Raw genomic sequence first — 27,891 nt, 5'->3', positions numbered from 1 at the left:
CCCTGCCACTTCTCGATTAAATATACATTTGTACAACATACTCGAAACTTCAGATGATGCCACTCATTTTCATAAAATGGATTAATCTACGTCTACTACATCCCCTGGAATGATAAATTGTGTCCGGTTTTGGAATTATGTAAATTTGGTCAGACAGTCCATGTACCTCAGAGTCCTTTGCCTATGCTGGGCGTTTGTTACACACAAGACTACATTCCCCAGAATTCCATACGGCTCGCCGTACGCTTGCGTAATTAAGATGCGATCGCGGACTGGCGTTGACAGCTGCAAGCAGGAATAAAGGAAAATAAAATAAAAAGGACACAGGTTGGGTTCTGTGGTGGCTGTTGGAGAAACCGAGAACGGACAGAAACTGATAAAGACAGTTGAACTTTTGTGCATTTACTATCTATGGATCTGTTTAGCAGAAGCCTGTGGATTAAATTAGTTGTAAACTGCGCGCCCTTCTGAAAAGCGCAGACTGGGGAAATGTTCTCAAGACTTCAGAAACAGAATAGCGTCAGACCGAGATCTTCGTTGGACGGCAAATTGTCAATGTGCTTTCATTTCGTCGCGCACCGTAAGTGAGTGGTCAAGAGTTTCCTATAAATAACTTGCTGTCCTCCCGGCGTATAACGAGCGCGCCGCGGGTGCAGCGGTACTGATGAGTCAGAGCGGAGTCGGCGGTCACAGCGGCAGCAGACTGGAGCGCCACTCGTGGAGGAGGAGAAGGCGCGTTTAGCCGGCTTTGTTTCGTTAAGCGCCGGTGCCACCATGTACACTTTCGTCACCAGAGACGAAAATAGCAGCGTGTATGCCGAAGTTTCCAAAATGCTTCTCTCCACAGGACAATGGAGGAAATTAAAACGCGACAATCCCAGATTTAATTTAATGCTGGGAGAAAGGAACCGGCTGCCCTTTGGAAGGCTTGGTAAGTAGCCAGTGGCTCTTGACTGTCAGAATTGAAAACCGGAAAGAAAAGCAGTAACGGAACCATGCACTTAATTTGATTTATATCAGTTCTAATTGTAACGTTGCTTTCAAAATTTTAACATAAATCGATGCCTTAAAACGGATGTTTCTGCATCTTGTGAACTAGGGTGGGGTTTGCTCACGTGACACTGCCATTGTCTTCAGAGGCCATCCAAACACACCCCAGTTAACCTGATTTGACCGGTGTCCTTAACAGATCCGTTATTTAGGGATCCTGTGTGCTTCTGTTTATTGTATTTTTAAATCATTTTTGTAGTTAACTTCGGCTGAACAACATTTCCAGTGTACTACCATGATGTTGCCAGTAATACCCCAAAACTACCGAGCCTGCTGCTGGCTTAAACTCACTTCAGGTGTCCATCCATCCATCCATCCATTGTCCAACCCGCTGAATCCGAACACAGGGTCACGGGGGTCTGCTGGAGCCAATCCCAGCCAACACAGGGCACAAGGCAGGAACCAATCCCGGGCAGGGTGCCAACCCACCGCAGGACACACACAAACACACCCACACACCAAGCACACACTAGGGCCAATTTAGAATCGCCAATCCACCTAACCTGCATGTCTTTGGACTGTGGGAGGAAACCGGAGCGCCCGGAGGAAACCCACGCAGACACGGGGGGAACATGCAAACTCCACGCAGGGAGGACCCGGGAAGCGAACCCAGTTTCCCCAGATCTCCCAACTGCGAGGCAGCAGCGCTAACCACTGCGCCACCGTGCCGCCCACTTCAGTTGTGACATTGTAAATCAGTGATCATCACCCCCCCTTTACTGGCACCAACTGCAATTGTGGAATTGTTGCACTAATTACCATTGATGCCAAATGGTTGCACTAACAAACCCCCAAAGGCTATTGAACTTGTTTCAGTTTGCCAAGTTCTGTTTCACCTAGTTTTTAAGACAGCATTGTGCAGAAATATCTGACTCTTTTGCTTTGGGACACTAGAAAATAAGATGGTTTCTATATTTGGATACAACAGTCAATGGTAACACAGGGGGGTGTTCCAAGCTATCCTGATGTTAATGCCATGGCAAAGGACATGTCATTAGGAATCACTGTAAATAGAACACAATTCCACAGAAGAGTAACAGTAATAGTGGGCAAGAACGACTTCTCTTAAACCTAAGCATTGAGATTCTGCCTGCACTGCACACTAGACTAATGGAGTATCAGGAGCCTATGTATGTAGTACAGTGAAATTCTTACTTGCATGTCTCCTCAGAACAGTTGACAAAAATACAATGCAATAGTACTGTCATTTTTTAACTTACAGTGCATCTGGAAAGTATTCACAGCGCGTCACTTTTTCCACATTTTGTTATGTTACAGCCTTATTCCAAAATGGATTAAATTCATTTTTTCCCTCAGAATTCTACACACAACACCCCATAATGACAACGTGAAAAAAGTTTACTTGAGTTTTTTGCAAATTTATTAAAAATAAAAAAACTGAGAAATCCCATGTACATAAGTATTCACAGCCTTTGCTCAATACTTTTGTCGATGCACCTTTGGCAGCAATTCCAGCCTCAAGTCTTGTTGAATATGATGCCACAAGCTTGGCACACCTATCCTTGGCCAGTTTCGCCCATTCCTCTTTGCAGCACCTCTCAAGCTCCATCAGGTTGGATGGGAAGCGTCGGTACACAGCCATTTTAAGATCACTCCAGAGATGTTCAATCGGATTCAAGTCTGGGCTCTGGCTGGGCCACTCATGGACATTCACAGAGTTGTCCTGAAGCCACTCCTTTGATATCTTGGCTGTGTGCTTAGGGTCGTTGTCCTGCTGAAAGATGAACTGTCACCCCAGTCTGAGGTCAAGAGCGCTCTGGAGCAGGTTTTCATCCAGGATGTCTCTGTACATTGCTGCAGTCATCTTTCCCTTTATCCTGACTAGTCTCCCAGTCCCTGCTGCTGAAAAACATCCCCACAGCATGATGCTGCCACCACCATGCTTCACTGTAGGGATGGTATTGGCCTGGTGATGAGCGGTGCCTGGTTTCCTCCAAACGTGACACTTGGCATTCACACCAAAGAGTTCAATCTTTGTCTCATTAGACAAGAGAATTTTCTTTCTCATGGTCTGAGAGTCCTTCAGGTGCCTTTTGGCAAACTCCAGGTGGGCTGCCATGTGCCTTTTACTAAGGAGTGGCTTCCGTCTGGCCACTCTACCATACAGGCCTGATTGGTGGATTGCTGCAGAGATGGTTGTCCTTCTGGAAGGTTCTCCTCTCTCCACAGAGGACCTCTGGAGCTCTGACAGAGTGACCATCGGGTTCTTGGTCCCCTCCCTGACTAAGGCTCTTCTCCCCCGATCGCTCAGTTTAGATGGCCGGCCAGCTCTAGGAAGAGTCCTGGTGGTTTCGAACTTCTTCCACTTACGGATGATGGAGGCCACTGTGCTCATTGGGACCTTCAAAGCAGCAGAAACTTTTCTGTAACCTTCCCCAGATTTGTGCCTCGAGACAATCCTGTCTCGGAGGTCTACAGACAATTCCTTTGACTTCATGCTTGGTTTGTGCTCTGACATGAACTGTCAACTGTGGGACCTTATATAGACAGGTGTGTACCTTTCCAAATCATGTCCAGTCAACTGAATTTACCACAGGTGGACTCCAATTAAGCTGCAGAAACATCTCAAGGATGATCAGGGGAAACAGGATGCACCTGAGCTCAATTTTGAGCTTCATGGCAAAGGCTGTGAATACTTATGTACATGTGCTTTGTCAATTTTTTTATTTTTAATAAATTTGCAAAAACCTCAAGTAAACTTTTTTCACGTTGTCATTATGGGGTGTTGTGTGTAGAATTCTGAGGAAAAAAATGAATTTAATCCAATTTGGAATAAGGCTGTACCATAACAAAATGTGGAAAAAGTGATGTGCTGTGAATACTTCCTGGATGCACTGTATCTCAATGTAAATTATGATCAGAAAAACCTGGTAGTGTCAAATGATGTAAAGTGCCATTTCCATTGAATTCTGCGTATAGGAGGAATATGTTAAGATGAGAATCTTGAAACCATACACAACCCTCATTCCAATTCACCATTTCCTCCCATACGCAGAAATGTATCAAACATGGACATAGGAAATTTGACAAACAAGAGGAGACAGTTCAGTCCATCAAGCTTGTTTATTTAGCTAATAGATAAGCTGTCCCCATATCTCATTCAGATTCTTCTTAAAAATTTCTCAAAGTTTCTGTTTCATCTTCATGTCTCAGTAGTTTGTTCCAGATTCCCAAAACCCTTTGTACAAAGAAGTACTTCCTGGCTCCAGTCCTAAATGCTCTTCCTCTTAATTTCCAGTTAAGTCTTCAAGAACGTGATTCACCATTGGGTTGAAAGAACTCTACTGGATCTACTTTATCAATGCCTTTGAGAATTGTGAAGACCTGGGTTAGGTCCCCATGCAGTCTCCTCAGCTTGAGACTAAACAGCTTTAATTCTCAGAGTCTGTCAGAGCACGACATGTTAAGTCCTGGGATGCGCTTGGTTGATCTCCTCTGCTCAGCTTCAAGTTCTGCTATGTCTTTCTTATACCGTTGCTGCTGCTTTGTCTTCTTTGTAGTGCGGTGACCAGAACTGCACACATTATTATATACTCTAAATGTATAATAACAATTGGCAGAACATAACAATCAGGTAAACTGAGAGAATTATTTGGTATAGCGACTTTACTTTTCAATCTCATGTAGACTTAAAAAAGTGTATTTTTTTGCTAAGCATTCACTTGAAAACCTTTCATAACTCTGTTCTAGTGGGGCTTCCTTCAACTGTTCTTAGATCTCTTCAGCTCCTCCAGAGTTTAGCTGCTTGACTGGTGGCTGCAAGGGTCCAGTTCAAAAATCTTCCCTTGACTTGTTGTCTGAGTGGTTCTGCTCCTCAGTGTCTCCAGTCTTTGGTCTTTCCATGTATCCCTTCAAGAAGTCTGTGTTCTACCTCTGCCTGTCTGCTGACTGTCCCTCCTCTTGCCAGACATGCCAAGATTGGACAATTATTCATTCTTACTTCAAAGCTGTGGAATGATCTCCTTTTGTCGATTTGAACTGCACCCAATTTACTAATTCTTTAGATATCTTTTGAAAATTGTAGCTTTTCATTAAATATAGTATGTTGGAACTACTTAGTCTCTCTTCTGCCAGATACCTGCTGTTGGGAGACTGATTCCCATCTCAGTGTAGCAGCATGTATAATTACATACTACTACTCCCTCTGGCTCAGATGTGTATCTTGTACTCTGTTGCTTTTGATGCTTGCACCTTCAACTCATTCTTGTATTATAACTTGCTTTGTAAGTTGTCTTAGATAAAGGCATGTTCTAAATAAATAATAATAATAACATTGTTATTGTTAGCTTGTTTCCTACATGCAAGTAAGATTTTCACTGTACTCTGTACACATGACACTACCGCTACTACTGAAGTTTGGTGGATTAAGTGACTTCGCCAGAGTCATTTAGTAACCTGATGATGGGACTTGAACCTGCTATCTTATGGTTTACTGTCCCGCAGAATATGAAGTAATTTTTTCGGTCAGGAAATTTTATATTCTATTCACAATTTAACATGCCATTCTTAACCTGGTATACAATGTACTGTCACTGGTTTTTGATTAGCAACTTATCATCTTATTTAGTGTTCCATTAAGTGAATATTTCAAAATAACTTTTCTTTTTTCCCCACTTTTAGGTCATGAGCCAGGGTTAATGCAGCTTGTGAACTATTACAGAGGGGCAGACAAGTTGTGCCGGAAAGCTTCATTAGTCAAGTATGTACCGCTATTGCTAATATTGACCTTTTACGTTTTTAATTGATAAGGACTGGTAAGATAAATGACCGAATAACTGTAATAAGGTTAGGGGATACAAAACAAGAGTTTACTTTTACTTTATCTGCAAAAATTCTATAAACATTAGAAAATTGTGATGACAACGGGCCATTCAGCCCAAGAAGCTTGTCCATCCCATTCACTTAGATTTTCCAAAATAACATCAAGTCAATATTTGAAGGTCCTTAAAGTTCTGCTCTCCATCATACTCCTTGGTAATTTATTCCAAGTATTTGTGGTTCTTTGCATTAAGAAAAAACTTTCTAAGATTTGTACAAAATCTGTCTTTTAACAAGTTTACAACTGTGTCCCTGTAGTCCTGTTGCAGAATTTGGGATCTACTGCAACAATTTGCTTTTAAAATTTTAAAAACATTTCAATTATATCACCTCCTAATCGTCATTTGCTTAATACAAAAATTAAAGGCCGGCAGTGTGATATAGTGGTTAAGGCTTTGGACTTCAAACCCTGAGGTTGTGGATTCAAATCCTACTACTGACACTGTGTGACCCTGAGCAAATCACTTGACCTGCCTGGGCTCCAACTGGAAAACCAAAAGTAATGTAACTAATTGTATTGTAAATGTTGCAAGTTACCTTGGATAAAGGCGTCACTCAACTCACTATTTTTCTGAACAAATTTATTATAGTATAGGCTTTGGTGATAGTATGTTGCAGCAGTGTTGGAGACGAACTGACCCTACAGAGGGTCAGTTAGAGTCATTCAGGCACTTACTGTCACTATTCCAGTTATCCTGCACATCTTTGGGATATGGATGATATTTGGTGTACTAGGAGAAAACACATAGTAGGATTAGGATTGGGAAGCTGGTCTCTAGTAGGGCCATGAAGCCTTGTATCTCTAATTACTATGCTGCTGAGCCATCCTTTTAAATCATTATTCATTCTTAAAATCTGTAACACAATAGACAGGAGGCTACCCATTTTTAATTTTTTCCATGGGAAAAGATGCATACTTTCAATGTATTGAAGATAAACATTGTTTGCATGCATTTTCAAACCTGTCCAGCAGAATGGATGCTACTCTGCAGTCACTGTGTCACTTACGTTTTCACTAAAAGATTAAGGTAAACACATTTTGAGAGGTTTTATAATTCTAATACAAAAACACGGTCAGATATTTGAATTTGCCAAGGTCATCTATTAAAATTTAAGGTAATCTCTTTCAATGACTTGGAATATTGTATTAATAAAAAAAAAAAACAAAAAAACAAAACAAAAAAAAGTTTATAGTACCAGATAGATAATCACCACCACCACCACCACCACCACCACCGTACTCACAGTGCTGCACTGTTTAAACAGTTTCTGTATGAGATTATCGACAATTACAAATGTTAAAACTTGGAAATTATCTGACTGTAGGTTTACACAGTTAGTGATCTCTTTATAGTAAAAACAGATGCAAAAAAAGATGTTAAGCCTCCATTATTGTTCTTGTAAAAACATTTGACAACAAATCAGGTAACCTGAACTTATAACTTTGAAATTTCATATTATTAATGTAACTGATGAAAACAAAAACCACAAAGAAATGATTAACAAGCTGTGTGTACAATGTTTTCTGTAGGTTAAGGTTTTGATGAAATATTGTAATGTTTTGAAATTAAGTGTGGGTTTTTTGGTGTCCACACTAATGTATTGTTGCAGAAGTTGCTGCAAAACAATTTAGAAATCTGTGACCACAGAAAGCCTGTTTAAAATCGCAATTTTAGATCTCTTTTATATAACATTGTATGCCTTGAAACAAAAGTATACACATGTATTGTATTTTTAGTGAGACAATTTAGCTTTTTAAGATATGTTGTAGGTAACTACAATTTTACATGTGTCTGGATGTTTTTTTAAAAACACTTTAGCCAAGTTTATAATCTTAAAAGGGCGATTATATACTTTGTCCATTGCAGTAGTGGGACCTTATACATAGATTATGCTAGATGATTATAATACATTGGTGTTTGTTTGATATTTTCAAAAATGGAATTAAAGTCTAATATGCAATGCAGATTGTTAAACTGCTCTGGGCAAAATAAAATTCATTTGGCTTCTGCAAGTCCAAAGAGAAATACCTGCTCAAGTAAAAAATATTACATTGGGGGATAATAAACTGCTTTGAATACAAACAGACTGAAGTTTAAAACAATGCTTCTCAAAATATTGTTATCTACAGATTTATAAAGACATGCCCAGAACTCTCCGAGTCCTGCAGCTGGTTTCCTGAATCATATATAATATATCCCACAAATCTCAACACCCCTGTGGCTCCAGCAACAAATGGAATCAACCATATGAAGAGCAATCCAAAGACTGATGAACGTGAAGTGTTCCTTTCATCCTACCATCGAAGAAAAGAGAACAATGAAGGGACTGTGTGGATTGCCAAATCTTCTGCTGGTGCCAAAGGTAAAGAAGCTTTTGAGAAGCTGGATGTTGAAAATGCAGAATGTCTAGAAAGCATTAATGTCAAACGTGTAGTGTAAGCTCGCTCTGATAACTGCAAGAATGCATTCTCCTCCATACGGTATATTCTGTAACAGCATTTCAGTAAGTTCTTCACTGGTGCTTAAGAAGCTCATCAGATGTGGTCATTCACCAAGATGTGGCCTCACCCTCTTTTTCATTTTTACCATCAGTCTATTGAGTAGTTACAGGTACTCCTTACTGCCTCTAAAGGTTACATTGTGGTTGTATTTGCATGTTGTTATTCCTGCCTTGAAACTTTAGCTTTGAAACTTGTTAATTGGTTTAACGGACTGCTGTTTAGGTGCCATATTGTTTACACATAATCAAAATTTCATGAAGCATTCATGCTGATCTCTTACAGGATGTCCTGCAGTACACTGAACATTGGGGTCTTCAAGTCTGGTCCTGGAGGACCAACCTGACTGCAAGTTTTCATTCTAACCCTTTTCTTAGATAGTGACCAGTTTTTGCTGCTAATTATCTCTTTGGCCTTAAATATAACTGACTTGCAATTTAAGACTCCGACTCCTTAATTATTTATTTTTTCCTTAATTAGCAGCCAAACAATAATAAGATAAAAAATGAGCCAATACATGACCAGGAACCAGTGTTCATCATACAATATCTGAAAATTAAGCAAGGTCAAGGTCTCGGTAATGCTAGTCTACTCAGGTCCACGAACATTTTGACAGTGTTCTAAGAAAAAAGGAAAATCAACAGTTTTGGAAATGTCTGCTGTGGCAGAATGTGAGCACCAACAAGACTGGAATTTAATAATGGGTTTAATTAACATCAAGAATTGACTTCTAAGTAAGAAACTGGTTGGAGTGAAATTGGTTGAAGTCGAAGGCCCCGACTTAGCTGGTCATCTGCTGACTCATTTCTATTTGGGTGCCATTTAAGGAAAAAGTTGGTTATTTTTTAAGATTCAGTTCTCTGAATTGTTCCAATTAAAATGAAGAGAAAATAAATTAATTTGCAGCATAACTGGCCACTAATTAAGAAAAGTGTTAGAATGAAAATCTGCAGCCACAGTTGTACTCCAGGAGCAGAGATGGAGGCCCATGGTATTCAGGTAGCTGTCGTGTTTGCGTTTCATTGGCATGTGGAATGTACTTCACTGTCCGTGACGGTCTTGCTTGTAGTTCGTCTTCTCAGCCTAATGGTATTTATCACTCTGTTTTTCAGTGATGTTCATATGTTAAACTTGGGCCACATCACCTTGCCTTTCCAAAGTGGCCCGTGCAATGTGTTTCAGAGAGTTGTTTGTGAATGTGCTGCTCTGCCTTTCTGCTGATGGCACCAGAGTTTCTGTTCCTGTTGGCAATGCTGTGTGCCTACACCTCCCTTTCCGTTTTCATGTCAGACATGTGGGGACCTCGCTTGGTCATAGTTTTTGTGTCAGCTATGTCAAGCACGCACACAGCCGTGCATTACTTGTCCAGTGATGCACACATTGCTCAGATGACAAAATCATAGGTCGTGTTGTGTATGTGTCACGACAAAAGCTGTCAAATGAGATCAAGCTTTAAAGGCCAGGGGTGCGCAAGTCTTTGTGTGTAAGGCCAACAACCCTTAGCATTTTATATACATTGAAATACTTTTTTGAGATTTTTGTATAGCTATGAAATCATTGGAAAGAATATAGCCATTCACTTTGATAACAAAGAAAAATAAATCTTAAAAGTATATTTTCCTTTGGGAGATAATTAATGGTGGTATGTATGTTACGGTTGGTGCACCTATGTTTAGCTTTACTTTTTTACTTTATTAAAGGTATCCATTTCACAGCAGAGGAATTTGTGGGGGAAGTTTGAAAAGCTTATTGTAGTGAGGCCTAATGCTTACCTTGGGCAAGTTTCACAGGTTTTATCTCCCTCCTTTACGCACAAACACATAATTAACCTTAGTTCTGCATCCTCCCACCCGGATCTTTAAAATTGTTTTGTGTCATACAGTGTCAGATTAAATATTAAGGAACCCCCTACAGGAATGCCTCCAAGAGTCAATTTATTGCTACATACTGTAAAAAGAGACAAGACAAATGAAAAACATTTGGGGCAACACTGTGACCCCATATATTATAAAGGCAAAGTTTTAAGGGCTTTACAGCAAAAAAAAAGAATGTTCCTCGGGACATGAGGCTAAGACCGGACTGACAAAAATGATGACACTTCCTGTTAAGTACAGGCCAGAAGAGGCAGGTCCAGGGGACAGACACCAGAAGTGACGTCGGAGGTGGTCAGGCTGTCAATCATCTGGTCTGTAGAAGGAGGAAGAGAAGAAGTGTTTGCATACACTGCCACCTTGTAGACTGGCATTGAATTACCATCACCAGAGCCTTTAAGCTGTCCCAAAGGCACACACGTGTGACAGTACAAATAAATAAAACCTTTGCCTGAAACTGTGTCATATGGTCAAATTCCCTGACTAATTTCACACATTTTGCGTTGGTTTTTATTTTTAGCTCACTTATCATTTAGGTGTTTGCTCAGAATGCCAGATTAGTTTCTCTTTTGACAACAGTGTTTTATAAGTAATGACTTAGACATGAGGAGTCTATTAGTGTTGGCAATTAACTAACATTTTTTTTCACATTTTTACATGTTGCAGAGAGCAGCTGGTTTTTTAACTCCCAAGTTATAAAGAATTAAGATGGATCGATTTACTATAAGTATCTGATTCAAAGTACTTTATAATTTATTCTCGAAGGAGGAACAAGTCAGGCTGATTCCTGCAAATGACATTGACAGTTTGAATACATCATTTGCCTCTCCCCCTCATTCACTGGTCAAGAGTCCTGCCTTCCGTTCAGAAATGCAGTATTTTGGTAATGTTTCCTCTGTATGAAGTACGCTAATTTTTCCTATTATTTCTTAATAATATTTTAGTGACAAAATGCACATGTTTTGCACATTTTGAGCATATAGTTAGACAGCGGACGTATGAATCATGCAACACATGTTAGGTAGAATTTTTTTCTTTTTTTTTTTTTCCTCACATCATTTAGCATTATCCTGAGTTGGTCACCATTACGTTCTATTCTATTATGAACATTTTTCTCTTGTACTTCACGAAAACATAAGATTAATAATTTTCTCAGCCATCTTTTACCAGACTACACAGGGTAAGTAACATATCATTTTTGGGTAGAGTATTCATCCCAAAGTGAACTGTTATTCATGTTTCGTCAAATATATTTGTTCAAGTTCACATTTATTTACAACTGTTGTTTTTTGCTTTTCATTGTGATTACAGATTACGATTTCAGCATTAATAATGTACTACCTTTTTGTTATTTTTTTTTTTTATTGCAGGTGCTGGAATAGTAATTTCTTCTGATGCCAACGAACTGCTGGAGTTTATTGACAATCAAGGTCAGGTTCACGTTATTCAAAAATATTTGGAAAGACCTCTTTTGTTAGAACCAGGCCATCGCAAATTTGATATTAGGTAGGGTTTCACTTTTATTGTACTACTCTTTTATTATATTAAAATGAATTGCTTTCTGTTTTAACTTATTTTATTACACTATACTTGCATGAAGAAGAATATCTACATGAAAAACCCATTCTCTTTCTAAACCTTAATGAGGGTGCATTTTATGTTAAAACTTCCATCCGTTTTGTCTTTTTTCTAGTTTTTTTTTTTTTTGTCCTAATCACTGAAGACTAACTTTATTTGTAATTGATCTAGATACAAAAATACAAAGTCACTGCATAGAAAGAAAAAATTGCATACCACCTATTTATAGTGATCACCATCTTAGTTTACAAGTTCAGAAATATATGAAAAACAGATTTATTCCATGGAAAATTTGGGTGTGTTTAAAACATTTTCTTTTGTTTAGTGCACAATTAACTGTGCAGAATGACTAATGCATTAGGTGCTCTAGACTGAACCAGAAGGAGGGAAAAGGATTATGCAGTATGTTAGTGAAAAAATATGGCTAGCTGTACAAAGTGTCATTCATAGTAGGATTGTATGATTTTCTTTCTCATCCTTTTATTAAATTCTCTTTTTAATTTAAGGGCTGAAAAAAGAGTAGAGTCGCATGTTTGTATTGTTCTAAACTTAATTGCAATGCAGATGATAGGAGCCTAATCCAAAGACACACGATACACTATGTTTGGAATTTGGATTTCTCTCTAATTGATAATGGTTTTATTGGTTCTTGGGAGTAGCTTGTATTGTTCTAATCTCTGTCATGGTCAGTTTTGTAACTGTGCCTATAGCACTTGTTCCAAGTAGACCCCCAGCTTGATGGTTACTTGATATAAGTCAACCTCTTGTGTAAGTCGCATTAGATAAAAGTATCTGCTACTTGTATTATTTTATCATTATCATTACATGTACTGCGGTGGGCTGGTGCCCTGCCCAGGGTTTGTTTCCTGCCTTTCACCCTGTGTTGGCTGGGATTGGCTCCAGCAGACCCCCGTGACCCTGTGTTAGGATATAGCGGGTTGGATAATGGATGGATGGATTACATGTAAATGTAATGTAAATACTTGTATGACATCCAAAACTTTAAAATCAGCTTTACAGAGTAACATACTGTGTGTATTTATGGCACTGTCTTCTTTACTATGAATGCTAACATTGTGGTATTATTTCATCCATCCATCCATTTTCCAACCCGCTGAATCCGAACACAGGGTCACGGGGGTCTGCTGGAGCCAATCCCAGCCAACATAGGGCACAAGGCAGGAACCAATCCCGGGCAGGGTGCCAACCCACCGCAGGACACACACACCCACACACCAAGCACACACTAGGGCCAATTTAGAATCACCAATCCACCTAACCTGCATGTCTTTGGATCGCGGGAGGAAACCGGAGCGCCCGGAGGAAACCCACGCAGACACAGGGAGAACATGCAAACTCCACGCAGGGAGGACCCAGGAAGCGAACCCGGGTCTCCTAACTGCGAGGCAGCAGCGCTACCACTGCGCCACCGTGCCGCCCGTGGTATTATTTTCAAGTCTTAATTAAGTTATTTCATATTGTTTTCATAACATTTAGAAGACATTTTAGGAAAAAACATTGATTCCCAGGCAATAAACAAAAATACCTGCTTAAGGAAAAATATTGCTTATTATAAACTTTAAGAGGAATGTTTTGTGTAGTTATTTTTGCAGCTATGTCTTTGTATTTCCCTTCAGTAAACAGAAGTATTGTGTATGGTGCCATTTATCAAGTTACACGTTCCATCCTCCTCTGCCTTATGTTTACTTTATCTTTGGTTCCATACTTGCATTGCTATTTATTTTTATTTTTTATTTACCATTTTTATTACAGGTCCAAAATTATTAGATAAGTTATTTTATTATTGTAAATTTTAGGTTTAAGTTGTCAGCACTTGAGGTGGTCCTTTGCTGATAAGACTGACCCAGTGAACACTCCTTTTCTTTAACTGTATGCCGCCCTTCTTCCAAAATTTACACCATGTACTGTAATTCTCCTACAGTCAAGTGCTGTGTTAATTTCAAACCAATGGGAAGATTATTGGGAATTAAGTTACAACTTGGGCGGCACGGTGGCGCAGTGGGTAGCGCTGCTGCCTCGCAGTTGGGAGATCTGGGGACCTGGGTTCGCTTCCCGGGTCCTCCCTGCGTGGAGTTTGCATGTTCTCCCCGTGTCTGCGTGGGTTTCCTCCGGGCGCTCCGGTTTCCTCCCACAGTCCAAAGACATGCAGGTTAGGTGGATTGGCGATTCTAAATTGGCCCTAGTGTGTGCTTGGTGTGTGGGTGTGTTTGTGTGTGTCCTGCGGTGGGTTGGCACCCTGCCCAGGATTGGTTCCCTGCCTTGTGCCCTGTGTTGGCTGGGATTGGCTCCAGCAGACCCCCGTGACCCTGTGTTCGGATTCAGCGGGTTGGAAAATGGATGGATGGAAGTTACAACTTGCTGCTGTATTGTGAAAAGTGGCAAGAGGAAGGCCTAAGAGAAGGTTTATGGATGTAGTAACAGAAGACATGCAGGAGGTGGGTGTGACAGAGCACGATGATGACAGGAAGATACGGAAAAAGATCTGGTGGGGCAACCCCTAACGGGAGCAGCCGGAGGAAGAAGACAACTTTCTGTTGACTGATAAAGAAATGTTGGTGTGTCAGTTTTGATTCACCGTAGTCAGAAATTCTGTTCTATTGTTATCCACTCTGCAAAAGTGATAGCATAATGAGTAAGTGCTGCAGGTACATGGATCTAGCAATGTGTCTTGATGACATGCTCCCTGTCATTGTGTGTTTAGAGTTGAATTGGCCCTGTGTGAGCAAATGTGTAGGTGATGGACTGGCACCATTTCTAGGGCTGCTTCTTGCCTTGCATCCAGTGCTGTCAGGATGGCTCCATTCCCTTACCACCCTGCAGTGGATTAAGTATGTTTGCAAATATTATGTTGTAGTAATTAGAATATAGACCTATGCCTTAGTTTATATTTTAAAATGTAATGAATTTTAAATTATGTTTTGGTTCTAACAGAGGTGAGTGAAAACATGTGGGTTCCAAGGCAATAAACTAAATGACTTACTTATGAAAAAAATATTGCTTATTATAAACTTGAAAAGGGAAACCAATCTTTTCATTCCTTGCTTTTGCAGAAGCTGGGTGCTTGTGGATCAGCAGTACAGTATCTACCTCTATAAAGAGGGTGTATTGCGGACATCCTCGGAACCATATAACAGTTCTGACTTTAATGACAAAACCAGTCACCTGACAAATCACTGTATCCAGAAAGAACACTCCAGAAATTTTGGGAAATATGAAGAAGGCAATGAAATATTTTTCGATGAATTTGCACAATACCTGCAGTGTTCCTGCAATACGTCGTTGGAAAGCAGCATTTTACCTCAGATCAAACAAATAGTAAGGTAATGTTTGAATGCATCTTACAAATAGCTGTACTGTAAACTGGTTGCAATTTATTACTAATCCTGTTGTAAAATGTGATGGAATATATTATAAAGTGGAAAAAATAAGATTTGTTTTTCATTTTGACATAGCCTTTAAAGTACTTAATACAGTATATTGAATCACTCACACGCCAGCCTCGGGGCGTGTACCTTACCTCTGCTTAGCTAGCAAACAAGAGAACTACTTTACGGATTTAGATCGGGTTTTTTTTCTATAATTTGCTTGAACATTCCGGTTGATTTTGCGACTTCTCTCATCGCGCTAAGAATCATAGTTCACTTGCAGGAGCGATATATTTGTGCTAATCTGAGACAGAAGCTGCGTGACATCAGGAGTGGGGAGCTGGGCAGGGCCCTCCTCACTGTCCTGTTTCACTACTAGGTGGACGGAGACGCGGGGGATGGCTAGTGTTAAATAAAATACTATTTTTTAATTTTATTGCATCCTTTGAAATTGTATCATGATGTATAATATTTTTCTAGATACACTGACTAAATGTTTTATAGTAGAGAATGGTATCTATACATTTTTAACTAATATGCATTTGATTGTTCTTTTTATAAATAAATATTTTGCATGCACATTGTGAATATACTGTAGTTTTGCATAAGAGGTTGAAGACTACTTTGTCAAATACTTCACTGTGGAAAAAAAATAGCAACATAACCAGGTTGTATTTCAGAAATAGTGCACTAAATATTATGGATACTACTAATCGGACTTGCACAGGTTTTATATTTCCTGCCTCCACAGCCTTGGGTGCTTCTTGGAAAGACAAAATCTAAGGTAGTGAGAACTGATAGAATATATAGGGTCAGAGTTAATAAGCCATTCAGATGCTGACTTTAGCTTTTCTTGGGGTATTCCTGTGAAATTGCTGGTGCCAAACTATATTGATTTTGACCATTTCTCTGAACCCACCAGAAAATACAAAATTGGAAGAAAGGGGGGTCTACTGCACACAGACACTACCCAGTCACCCTTCTGAAATGCAGGCTTGCACTTTGAAGAAGATTTTCTGTCTTTACCACATTCCTTATATACAATGTGAAAAGCAGCAGATTGGGGTGTGTAAGACATACACACATTGTTAAGGAAATGCTGCCTTTGATAGCTCAAGCATGTTTGGTGCAGCCAAAGCAGTTGAATATGAAGAACTGTTCATAATGGTGAAAGTGATCGATAGGATGCCTCAAACTGTGTTTTAGACATCTATGCACAAGGTGATGTGTAGGATTGGCATGCATACAAAGCACCAAGAGACATTGGTAGCAACCGATCCAGGTACAGTCACAATGTGCTTAACTACCTTAAACTAGGAGAGGAGAAACTTCAGCATCTTGCTGAAGAAAATCATTCATCACACTGGTGCTACTACCTACAAGTGTAACAACTGTAATCAAAAATGACACTCTTGCATTGTTCTTTACAGTCACATCCAACTTTGTATTAAGTAAGATTGTCAAGAAGCACTTTCATAATCCATTACATTTAATAATATAACAGATGGCATGATCTCCTACTGCATCACCCATTGACCGGTAAAGGTGTGTTTTTTTTCACAATGCTAATAATTAGAAATTTAAAACGTTATAATTATGGCTAATGAGAATTGAGAATATTAGAAATATGTAGATCATGAATTGCAGCAATTAAAATGGCTTGTAATTACAATGTTCTTGTGATACTGAAGAACAAACATTGATAACATTTAATGTATCTTTATATACAGGAGCTGTCTCATGTGTATTGAACCTGCTATCAGCACCAAATTATTGTCTTATCAGAGCTTTCAGTTGTTTGGTTTTGACTTCATGGTGGATGAAGATCTTAAAGTCTGGTTGATTGAAATCAATGGAGCTCCAGCATGTGCCCAGTAAGATCACATCAAGTTCTGTTAAGAAGCTTTTCATTCAGCTGATATTTGTATTTCTGTTGTATGGGAAATTTGGCAGTTCTGGTGAACAACCAGAGCTTTTATTATATACAATCTCGAAACTGTGCATTTTTGCTTAATTTAATTTATCGGCAACATTAAATTAAATAGTGGGCTTGCAAAATACATGAATGAATGAACTATATAAAGAAGGGCATGTTATGTAGTGTACACACAGAATAGGTTAGTATTGTTGAATTTTTGTGTAGATTTGTATTGTTCTCTGCAATTCTTTGATCTATGAACAGCCTTGGTATTTAAGTGCTTAGTCATTATGGAACCCAGTCTGCTTCAAATCTTCTTTAGTTTGTGATGCTGCCTCATCTTTTCCTGTGAGAAATTGTAAATAAAAGTATAGCGCTGTCCTTATTTTTATAATGCTAAAGATTTAGTGCTGAGTAGCCAATGATACCTACATTATTATATGGGTCCCAGTATCAGTTAAAGACCAACCCAGGGTTAGTTCTTGCCTAGCATCTGACTGCCCAGGAGTAAGCGTGTTAATTAAGGGATGTATAAGTGAAGCACTTGGGGAATTTTTATCATATTGTTTTAAAAATGTGAAACCATCTTCTTTAAAATGAGAAATGCACTTGTACATGAATTCTGGATAGATACAAATAATCATTCTGATTTTACTGACAAATTTAGATATGATATTCAGGTAAAAAGAGTGGAAATATTTTCTTATTGACTGTGATTTTATGTCAGTAAAGTGAGTATACTGGTTAGAGCCTAAGAGCAGTGAACCTCTGCAGACTGATCATTTCCTTTGGTCTATAGTTCTTGGGCACCGAGGCAATCACTAAACTTATATAAAGTTTGAGGACTATAAGTGTCTTGAACTAGGAGTTCCAAACCACGCAGTCTTAAACACTTTCAATAATGCCTGCTAGAGGTGGATATCGGTGTCAAACCCTGGCTAGTCATAAGAGCAAGCACCAAATCTTTATAGAATATTAGGGGGCTTTGCCCCCTGCTTGCTTTGCTCGCCAACCCCCTTGCCTTCGCAACACACTAGCCTCTTTGCAGTTCTGCTGCTCACGTATGGGGATGCGGATGTACAATTTAAACAGATTTTTATTTTCATGGAATTGTTATATATGCATCAATGCAATGTATAACTGCCCATGACTGAATTTCGTTTTTTTCTCTATTAAATAAAGACTTTTACGAATGTTTGGGTCTGAGATTTTTTAATTGTCTTTGCAAAAGCTATTTTAACCAGGAACTGTTAACGTTTTAGTACGAATGGCATATCAAGATCTCCTTTATTGTCTAATGTTATCCGCGGAAGATGTACTACATTACCTTTCTTGGATACATCCTTTTTTCTACAGTAATTCATGCGTTGTAAGGCCGGACGTTGTTAATGGTTGTAGATATTCTTTGTGATATTGTAAGTTGTTGTTTTCATCTTCCGCATGATCACCACCAACTGTTTCAGCATTGTTTATTGATGCACATTCAACCAATTTGCCGTGTAACCGTTCAACATTTTTGGACGCATTTAACCAATTTGATGTGTAACTGATTGACATTTTTGGCGTTAATTTATTTGACTTCCTCATTTCTCGGTGCTAGGATTGTGCATGTACTCATTTTTTATGTTGATAACCCTTCATAATGAAATTCTTAAATTAAATTTGGACATAATACGTCTTCTTTAATTGGGAACTTAAAGTGAGAAAAACATTAAAATTTATAAGAGCTGAGAGTGCAGGAAGTGTGTTGACAAAAGCTTCCAAAAAGTCTCATCTCCAAAAGGTCTGGTCAAAGGATTTTTTTTTTATATAATAGAGAGAAAAGATTTATTCTTCACAAAAAGTATTCCAATCACAATGAAGCTCCATAGAGCACAATGGCAAAATGGAATTGCCTGTGACATGAAGGCAATCCAAATCAAACAAGTCTTATTACAGACTCCAAAAGCAAGGTCAAAAACACAGGGCGGAAGGTTGAAAATATCCAGAAAAAAAAATCACAAGGCACATAACATTTACAAAAAGCACAAGAACTTGTCGCTCCTAAGTGCATTTGAGTGAACTGCCAGGAACTGTAGAAGTGTTATAAATCCAAACTCTGGATTTATAACGGCAGAGGGCAGTTCCTGGCGGTGGCTGGCAGGTGTTTCCACCTCTTAGGGCACCACCCACAAAACACATGGAACATAACAAGGGCAACTTAAAACCTCAGATAAAAAAAGAAACACATAATCAACATATAAATAATCAAAAGAGACATCAACTATTAATTTTAACCTGGACATGGCAATAAGCATACATTTTTAAGAAAACAAATGACACATAGAATTGAAATAGTTATATGAAAAAGTTTGGGAACCCCTCTCAGCCTGCATAATAATTTACTCTCAACAAAAAAGATAACAGTGGTATGTCTTTCATTTCCTAGGAACATCTGAGTACTGGGGTGTTTTCCGAACAAAGATTTTTAGTGAAGCAGTATTTAGTTGTGTGAAATTAAATCAAATGTGAAAAACTAGCTGTGCAAAAATTTGGGTACCCTTGTAATTTTGCTGATTTGAATGCATGTACAGTAACTGCTCAATTCTGATTACTTGCAACACCAAATTGGTTGGATTAGCTCGTTAAGCCTTGAAGTTCATAGACAGGTGTGTCCAATCATAAGAAAAGGTATTTAAGGTGGTCAATTGCAAGTTGTGCTTCCCTATGACTCTCCTCTGAAGAGTGACAGCATGGTTTCTTTAAAGCAACTCTCAAAAGATCTGAAAACAAAGATTGTTCAGTCTCATGGTTTAGGGGAAGGCTACAAAAAGCTGTCTCAGAGGTTTAAACTGTCAGTTTCAACTGTAAGGAATGGAATCAGGAAATGGAAGGCCACAGGCACAGCTGCTGTTAAACCCAGCAGGTCTGGCAGGCCAAGAAAAATACAGGAGCGGCATATGTGGAGGATTGTGAGAATGGTTACAGGCAACCCACAGATCACCTCCAAAGACCTGCAAGAACATCTTGCTGCAAATGGTGTATCTGTATATCGTTTTACAGTTCAGCACAATTTGCACAAAGAACATCTGTATGGCAGGATGATGATGAGAAAGAAGCCCTTTCTGCACTAATGCCACAAACAGGGTCGTTTGTTGTATGCAAATGCTCATTTAGACAAGCCAGATTCATTCTGGAACAAAGTGCTTTGGACTGATGAGACAAAAATTGAGTTATTTGGTCATAACAAAAAGTGCTTTGCATGGCGGAAGAAGAACACCGCATTCCAAGAAAAACACCTGCTACCTACTGTCAAATTTGGTGGAGGTTCCATCATGCTGTGGCACTGTGTGGCTAGTTCAGGGACTGGGGCCCTTGTTAAAGTCGAGGGTCGGATGAATTCAACCCAGTATCAACAAATTCTTCAGGATAATGTTCAAGCATCAGTCACAAAGTTGAAGTTGCGCAGGGGTTGGATATTCCAACAAGACAATGACCAGAAACAGAGTTCAAAATCTACAAAGGCATGCATGCAGAGGGAGAAGTACGATGTTCTGGAATGGCCGTCACCATCCCCTGACTTGAATATCATTGATAATCTATGGAATGATTTGAAGCAGGCTGTCCGTGCTTGGCAGCCATCAAATTTAACTGAACTGGAGAGATTTTTGAATGGAAGAATGGTCAGAAATACCTCCATCCAGAATCCAGACACTCATCAAAGGCTATAGGAGGACAGCGTCTAGAGGCTGTTATATTTGCAAAAGGAGGCTCAACTAGGTATTGATGTCATATCTCTGTTGGGGTGCCCAAATATATGCACCTGTCTAATTTTGTTATGATGTATATTGCATATTTTCTGTTAATCCAATAAACTTAATGTTACTGCTGAAATACTACTGTTTCCATAAGGCATGTCATATATTAAAAGGAAGTTGCTCCTTTAAAAGCTCAGCCAATGATAAACAAAAATTAAGAGGGGTTCCCAAACTTTTTAATTTGACTGTAATTTTTAGAGCATTATTATTGTAAAGAAAGAAGTGTGTGCTGATTCTATAGATGTGTACTCTGTAAGATGTACTAAATTAGTGGTTATAGATGCTGATATTTTTCTTTTTTTTTCTTCTTTTTTTAAAAAGGAAATTGTATCCTGAACTGTGCCAAGGCATCATTGATATGGCAATCTCCACCATATTTCCATTGAATGATTCTTCTCAAAAAACGTCTGTCCAACAGTCTATATTTATCAAGTTGTAATATACAGTATTTGAAAGACCAAGTATTTCACATCTGACTGCTTCTTCAAAATTCTCTCCAAGACTTCATTTGACTGCTATTTGCTGGATTTAATTTTCTTCATTTTGTTTCATTTTTATTTTTTGGCAACAACATGTGGAATGATGCAACAAGAAAGGAATGGATGGAAAATACAAAATTTTCAAGAGACCTACAATCATCTGCACTTCTAATCCTTGATGAAGTGGAATTCATGAATTAATTTTTTGGGGCAGTGGGATTTCCACTTTTGTTCTCAGATGGGGGTTATCGGCATGCTTTGGTATGTACTATGGGTGCCGAGGACATGCAAGATACAGTAGGAGAAAATACTCAACCTATTATGGGAACATGGTAGAATTGCCAGGATATAAATATTCAAGGATGCATTTTTTCCTTCGTGTTGGCAATTGTCCTTCTACAAATGACAAGCTGTTGCATAATCATGAACACTGGGACGGCTCTGCCGTTCATAGTTATGAGGGTTGCATACTTTATCATATAGCATTTGTGACTTTAGTGCCTTACATCTTTTCACACAAATGGAAGATACAAGATTTTTTTTTAGTGTGGTATCTAAAAAATAATGAAAAGGGATTAAAGTTTCATGTTATTAAGACATACATGTAGAAGTGCATAATTATTGTTATAATTGTAACATTTTTATGCATCCTGGTGAGTGCAGAAAGGCATTTCTTTCAGTAAAACCTGCATGCTTTAAACTTGGTAATTTTTTTTGTTTAGTTTTTGTCATGCCATACTTAGCAGCAGATATCCTTAATGGTGAGATAATCTGGCATCTGTTACAAGGTAATGGACAGTAAAATATCTAGATTTCTGGTACCTTTGTTACGAATGTAAAGTATTACTCACCATTTGATAAAAGCTGAATATATGTATGTTCCATATTGCCAGTGCACAGTAATGGCATAGTCACTGCGATTTAAATAAGTTACAATACACACTCATTAAGAATAATTAAAATATTCTTCATAATCTGGCAGAAAAACCATCATTAAAAGCCATCCATTTTTTTTAATATGTTAAGATTTTAATTGAATGTTGACCGACCTGACTAGTAAAGCCTTAATTGCGCTACTTAAATATATCAGTGGCTGTTAAATAATAAAATGATCCATTGACCAGTAAAACTTACATACAGAGATTTCCTAGAATAGGTGTCCTTTTAAATGCTTCTTTCCTAGAAGTAGTAATTTGTTGTTTGAACATTTGTATTTCACAGGTATTTTTTTTTAATCAATGTTACTATATATTTTCACATTTTGAGCAGATAATTAATGTTCAATGAGTCATCACATTATCTGATAATTTAGACTTTTCAGGGAAATTCACATGTAGGTTGTGCTGAACCTTGATTGCAGTTGAATTCCAGAAAAAAAATCTGTAATTAAGACCTCTAACTTGTGATGAATTCGATGTATTGCCGATACTTATTAAATGTTTTTTCATTTTATTCTTTAAGTTTACATTGGACAGATCTGTTACTAGCTAACTACTAGCTAGGCCATGTTACATTACGCACCTATTCCAGCAATTTTCAGTCCGTAGCCTTCATTAAAATAACCTTAGGGAGTCCAAGGCAGCCAGCAGTATGTGCCTGTGAAGTCCATCACCTAGTCTGACATACCCAGCAACTCACTCTAATTAGTCCATGACTTGCTCTGACAAAATCAGATAAAATCAAACAGGTTTGATTTTTGCCTTTATTTGTAGGGATGGGCTCTCTGTCCACGAGAGCTGACAACAAATGAATGCTAATGCAGAAGTACAATGCATAGAAAATAGCAACGAGGAATAAAAAAATGTGGGTGTTTAGGATCTCACAAACACAAGAGAAACTTGTCTGTCTGATGTCTCATGTTTTATGTACCACAACAGAATGCAAAAAGAAAAAAAAGGCAGAGATTGAGGCTGAACTTGCCGTAGCTGTTAGCCATTCGTAATGGCACTGGCTCCATCAAGCAATACACTATTGGCTGTCACAAAAAGGGATGATCACAACTATGCTGGAGGGTTGGCACAGAGTCACGTAATTTGATATTTGTGTAAATCGATATGGTTCAGTGACAAGATCAGCAACAGAGGTCAGAAAGTCTGACATACCCCACGACTAGAGGTCATGTCATGTGATAGCTGATAATTTAAAATTAAATCTCAAATTCTATAGACACTGTGAGCTATAGGAAATATTTTTGATTTGAATTGGTTTTTGTTTTTATTTCAATTAAAGAGTTTTTTTTTTTTACATATAAGAAAGGACAGGCCTTTTATTTATAATAAATAAATGAAGGACCAAAAAAAACTACCCAGGTAAAGGCTACAGCATGTTGAGAAAGTTTGTTTTTAGATAAGCTAAGCATAATACATTAGCAAATTGTTTCCTTGTACGACAATTTTTTTGCTTCTGTTTGCTAGACAATACATACATTTTAAAGGGTGCTTGAAAATGTATTTTGATAAATACATTAGCTTTTATTATTTAAGATTGGTTGATTCTGAAAACTGTGATCATGTTTGGAGAAAAGGAAGATAGTACAGAACTGAAAAAATGAAGCTGAAGTAAAAGTCTAATTTTTTTCTCTAAATATATTCTTCACACTATAAAGGAAACAAACGAGTTAACCACAATCAGGGTCAGAATTATAATTCTAATAAGGTGTCGCTTGGTTCCCCAGTTATTCAGTTGGTTTTGTTAAGTATGTTTTTAAGCAATAATAGTTGCAATATTTTCCTGCCATAATAGTACTGGATAGGCATTAAAGAATAGCACCTTATGAGATTTTTATTAGGTTTGATCAAGTATACTTTTGAAGAACCATGTTGTCTATTTTCATAGAAAATTTAGGTGACTTTTTTTTTTTTTTTTAGAAATGTTATTATTTGTTCATTTATTTGGAGTTTTCTTATAAAGCAGAAGGATAGATGTGTTGATTTAAAGATTGATTTGAAAGTCGATGTAAGCGTTTTTCTATTTTTACTTTCAAATGTAAATGCTAATAAGTGAAAATGTTTTAAAGGCTGTTTTCTTTTTCACTGACAGGTAGATTTGGTTTATGAAGTGAATGTCTAGAACCTGCCATCACCAATATATAAGGAAAAAAGTAGAGCCTTTTTTATTTTAGATAAAAGGAATATTTTGTACACTTTTCAGTTAATAGTAAAATTCCTTATTGGCTTTAGCATTAGTTTGCAGCTGCATTTTCTATTGAATTATAGTCAGATTTCATACAAACTTTATATAAAAATAAAAAAAGATTCCATGTAAAATGTCCAATTTTGTTCACCCGTAGTCCTTTTTGTTATGTACATCCTAGCCTCTTGGGGACACATTTAAAGGAAGCTCAGGATTACACCTATATTGCCTATCATCCCTCTTGGCAACATGGATTTGCCTGTCATTTAAACCAAACTTGACTTATTTTCTATTTGTCACTGCAAACTTTTGACATGCCTTTGTGTATAATAGAACAGATAAACACGATGAAGACTGTAATGGTTATCAAAAGTATTTGTTCCAATTGGAATAACCAGTATAGGACACCTTGTATGTAAAGGTGATTTTAGAACAATGAACTGTGAAAGGTCAGTTTCTGATCCAGTCGACACTGCACACCATGCAAAGTCTTCTTTTTCAGCTAACAGTATGACAACTGAATGTGTTTTCCCTTTCTGAATATGTGGAAAAATAATTTGCTAAAGAATGATTAAGAATGTTTGTATCTTTTTTTTCTTTTCTAGTTTGGTGTACAAAATTTTGTGATTATCATTCATTCTCTACAATTAATTTCCTTCGCACTTTTCTGAATAAGTTTCCTTGTAAAAATTCATTCAAGTCTGCCTGCTTTATAAAATTGGATGTGTTTTATTCATTTGCAACTGGTGCTTTTTTTCTTCTTAGATATGCTTGATGAATAATTGGCATTTACACTTCTCAATAATTGAGATGTGGTTAAATATGATGTAGCTATTTTGTAGGAAATTACGTTGTAGATATGTAGTGTTCATAAACTCTCACTGCATAAATAGAAAAACTCTTTGCTTTTTATGTATCTTCCATTATTGAGTTTTTGTACTGTGAAATACCACTCCATCTCTGTGGATTTAATTTTACTAAAAAGTTTATAGTCCCACCCAACCTTAGTTTGTAAAACGTGTTCATAATCACAGTAAATGAAGTTTACAACAGCAATGGACAGCTTCCCATACAGAGTTTACTACTACAGGGGTAGACCCACAATTCCTATGATCCTGTTATGGAGTATGCAGGTGTAGAAAATGGACAGTTAGAAGCAAACCAAATGAATGTTCACCTGCATACACACTTGGGTAGACAGTGTGTAGTAGTGGTTAAGGCTTTGGACCTCAGACCTTGAGGTTGGGGGTTCACATCCTGCTACTGAGACCAAAGTGACCATGAACAGGTCACATAAATAGCCTGTGCTCCAATTGGGGGGGGGGGAAACCCAAAAGAAATACAACCAATACTGTAAGTTGCCTTGGATAAAAATGTCGGCCAAATAATAAGTAAGAGATCAGGTGCAAATCAGGATAAATCCTGGTTTGCTTCAGAACTTTACTGATAATAATGAAGTTAAACCAAAACTCATGTAAAGCTTAATTTTTATACATTTTTATGTAAACTCGAATCATGCTTTAATTTAAATCACAATTTGCCCAAAGCTAAAAGACGTCTTTATTTTATATGTGGGTGTTTTGGTGTCAAAGCTTACAAGTAGGTGTAGAACTCTGCTTTGAGTACAAGCCATTTTAAGGTTTACACAGAGTGTCCTATAATGCAAGCACCTTTAGCATAAAGAAACTGATACAGCTTGTAGAGCAAGTACTAAAATAAAATGGGATTTAATTACAAGTTTCTGTATGCAAAAACAGCCTAACGCATGGACAAGTAAAGACTGTATGTACAATGGCTCGTGTATAAAACACTCGCTTGAAATTTAATACATCATGATTTACTGCTTTTGAATAAGACACCACAATTTTATAAAATCTTTGTAAATTGGTCATGTGCCTAAACTGTTATTTTTTTTCTCACTTCTGAAGATGTTTGCTGAAAATAATGAACTTAAACTTACGTTTGCATTAGTCTGAATTGTTAGAAAACCAAAAATATATACTTTACAGGTATTACAAATGCCATCATGTCATAACACGTGCTCCGTTGTCATGTTATGGCATGATGAGGTGGGGAATTCCAGCATTTTTTCCAAGTTCCAGTCTCTAATAACTACAGTACAGCCAATCACTTAATTTTTCCCCTCCATATAAACTTCTCCAGTTAAGGAATGTAATGGAATAGCTCAAAATGAATATGCTGGTTTGAAAGTAGGGCTGTGAAATGGGAAATGACTTAATAAAAATTGACAAATATTGTATAGCATATACTCTTAAACCTGTTCATGTTTAACAACTATTTTGGGAGAAACACTATAAGCGCTTTGCTCTGGAAATTGTTTGCAATAATCTGTGTAACATTCAAACATATTGTATGATTGCTGTTATTTTACAGAAACCAAGTAGACTGTAAATCTTCTAAAGGAACAGACATCGTTAAACTACGAGTAAACTAGTTTTATTTGATCGAGTCTGTATATTAAGCGGTCTTGTGTTATAACCTTTGCTTAGCAGAATGCTGCATGGCGTCATGAGGTTCCTCAGAACACTGTCATGAAAAAATAAAGCTGTGTCTTGCTCTCATTGTGAATGTGATTTATTAATATGTAAGCTTGTGTTTTCTTATTTGACACATTGAATGGTAAAACGTCCACTGTATAAAACTACATGCCTTCTTCAAGACAGCACAAAAAAGTGAATGTCTTCACTTAGTCTACTGCAATAACTCTTTGTACTGAATTGCTCTGTTTTTATAAAATTGTAATTTACTTTGAGTCACCAAAAGAGACACAGTAGTGTAAGTCTCCATTTCTGCTATTTGTGCTGCGCTGTTCCATCTCACATTTAACCCAAATAGCTTCTGCACTGCCAGGTCACAAGTACCCCAACAATGACCTACTGAGGTCTGATTTGGCACAGTGGCCAATTTTCTGAAATTGCTTTCCATAATACAGGATTATGGGAAGCTGGAGCCTATCCCAGTTTCCCCCCCCCCCCCCCCCCCCCCCCCCGTAATATAATCAGTCAACCTAAGGTGCACATATTGGGGGATGAAGGAGGAATGGAAGAAACATAGGAATAAAATGTGCAAACTCCAGTGAACTGGCCAGGAGAAAGTGCAACGCTGCCACACTATTTATATCGTATGGATGGATTAAATCTATTCTGTCTGCAAACTTTAATTCTGATTTTTAGTCTTTGGCCAAGTGTTAACCATACTAAGCTAAGCAGACCCAACAATTCTTCAGAAACAGTTTACAGTGTCACCTGTTTTGCTCATCCTTAATTGTTACTATTCTGATACATCTCAAACAACCTCCACAGAAAAAAGTGACTGAAACT

The 27,891-nt window shown here is 37.9% G+C and overlaps 1 protein-coding gene across 1 annotated transcript; it reads left to right on the top strand.

Annotated features, from left to right (window-relative positions):
* The first annotated feature begins 251 nt into the window (after positions 1–251).
* On the top strand, positions 252–27,132 carry ttl (tubulin tyrosine ligase). Its single transcript, XM_028820192.2, has 7 exons — positions 252–931; positions 5,692–5,770; positions 8,021–8,253; positions 11,631–11,766; positions 14,910–15,179; positions 16,955–17,098; positions 21,261–27,132. The coding sequence occupies exons 1-7, from the start codon at positions 775–777 to the stop codon at positions 21,376–21,378; spliced, it is 1,137 nt and encodes a 378-aa protein (XP_028676025.1). The 5' UTR covers positions 252–774; the 3' UTR covers positions 21,379–27,132.
* The last annotated feature ends 759 nt before the right edge of the window (positions 27,133–27,891 follow it).

The sequence above is a fragment of the Erpetoichthys calabaricus genome, chromosome 15 (genome assembly GCF_900747795.2).
Source record: "Erpetoichthys calabaricus chromosome 15, fErpCal1.3, whole genome shotgun sequence".
Classification (NCBI taxonomy): Eukaryota; Metazoa; Chordata; class Cladistia; order Polypteriformes; family Polypteridae; genus Erpetoichthys; species Erpetoichthys calabaricus.
The sequence above is the reverse complement of the archived record's forward strand: the minus strand, read 5'-3'. Positions and strand labels throughout refer to the sequence as shown.

Bases quoted from the DNA above. Each gene is read 5' to 3' on its own strand.
- ttl (XM_028820192.2), top strand. From the start codon at position 775: ATGTACACTTTCGTCACCAGAGACGAAAATAGCAGCGTGTATGCCGAA. The intron at 11,767-14,909 runs GTAGGGTTTCAC...TTGCTTTTGCAG, and splicing joins CATCGCAAATTTGATATTAG to AAGCTGGGTGCTTGTGGATC. The intron at 17,099-21,260 runs GTAAGATCACAT...TTTTTTAAAAAG, and splicing joins GGAGCTCCAGCATGTGCCCA to GAAATTGTATCCTGAACTGT.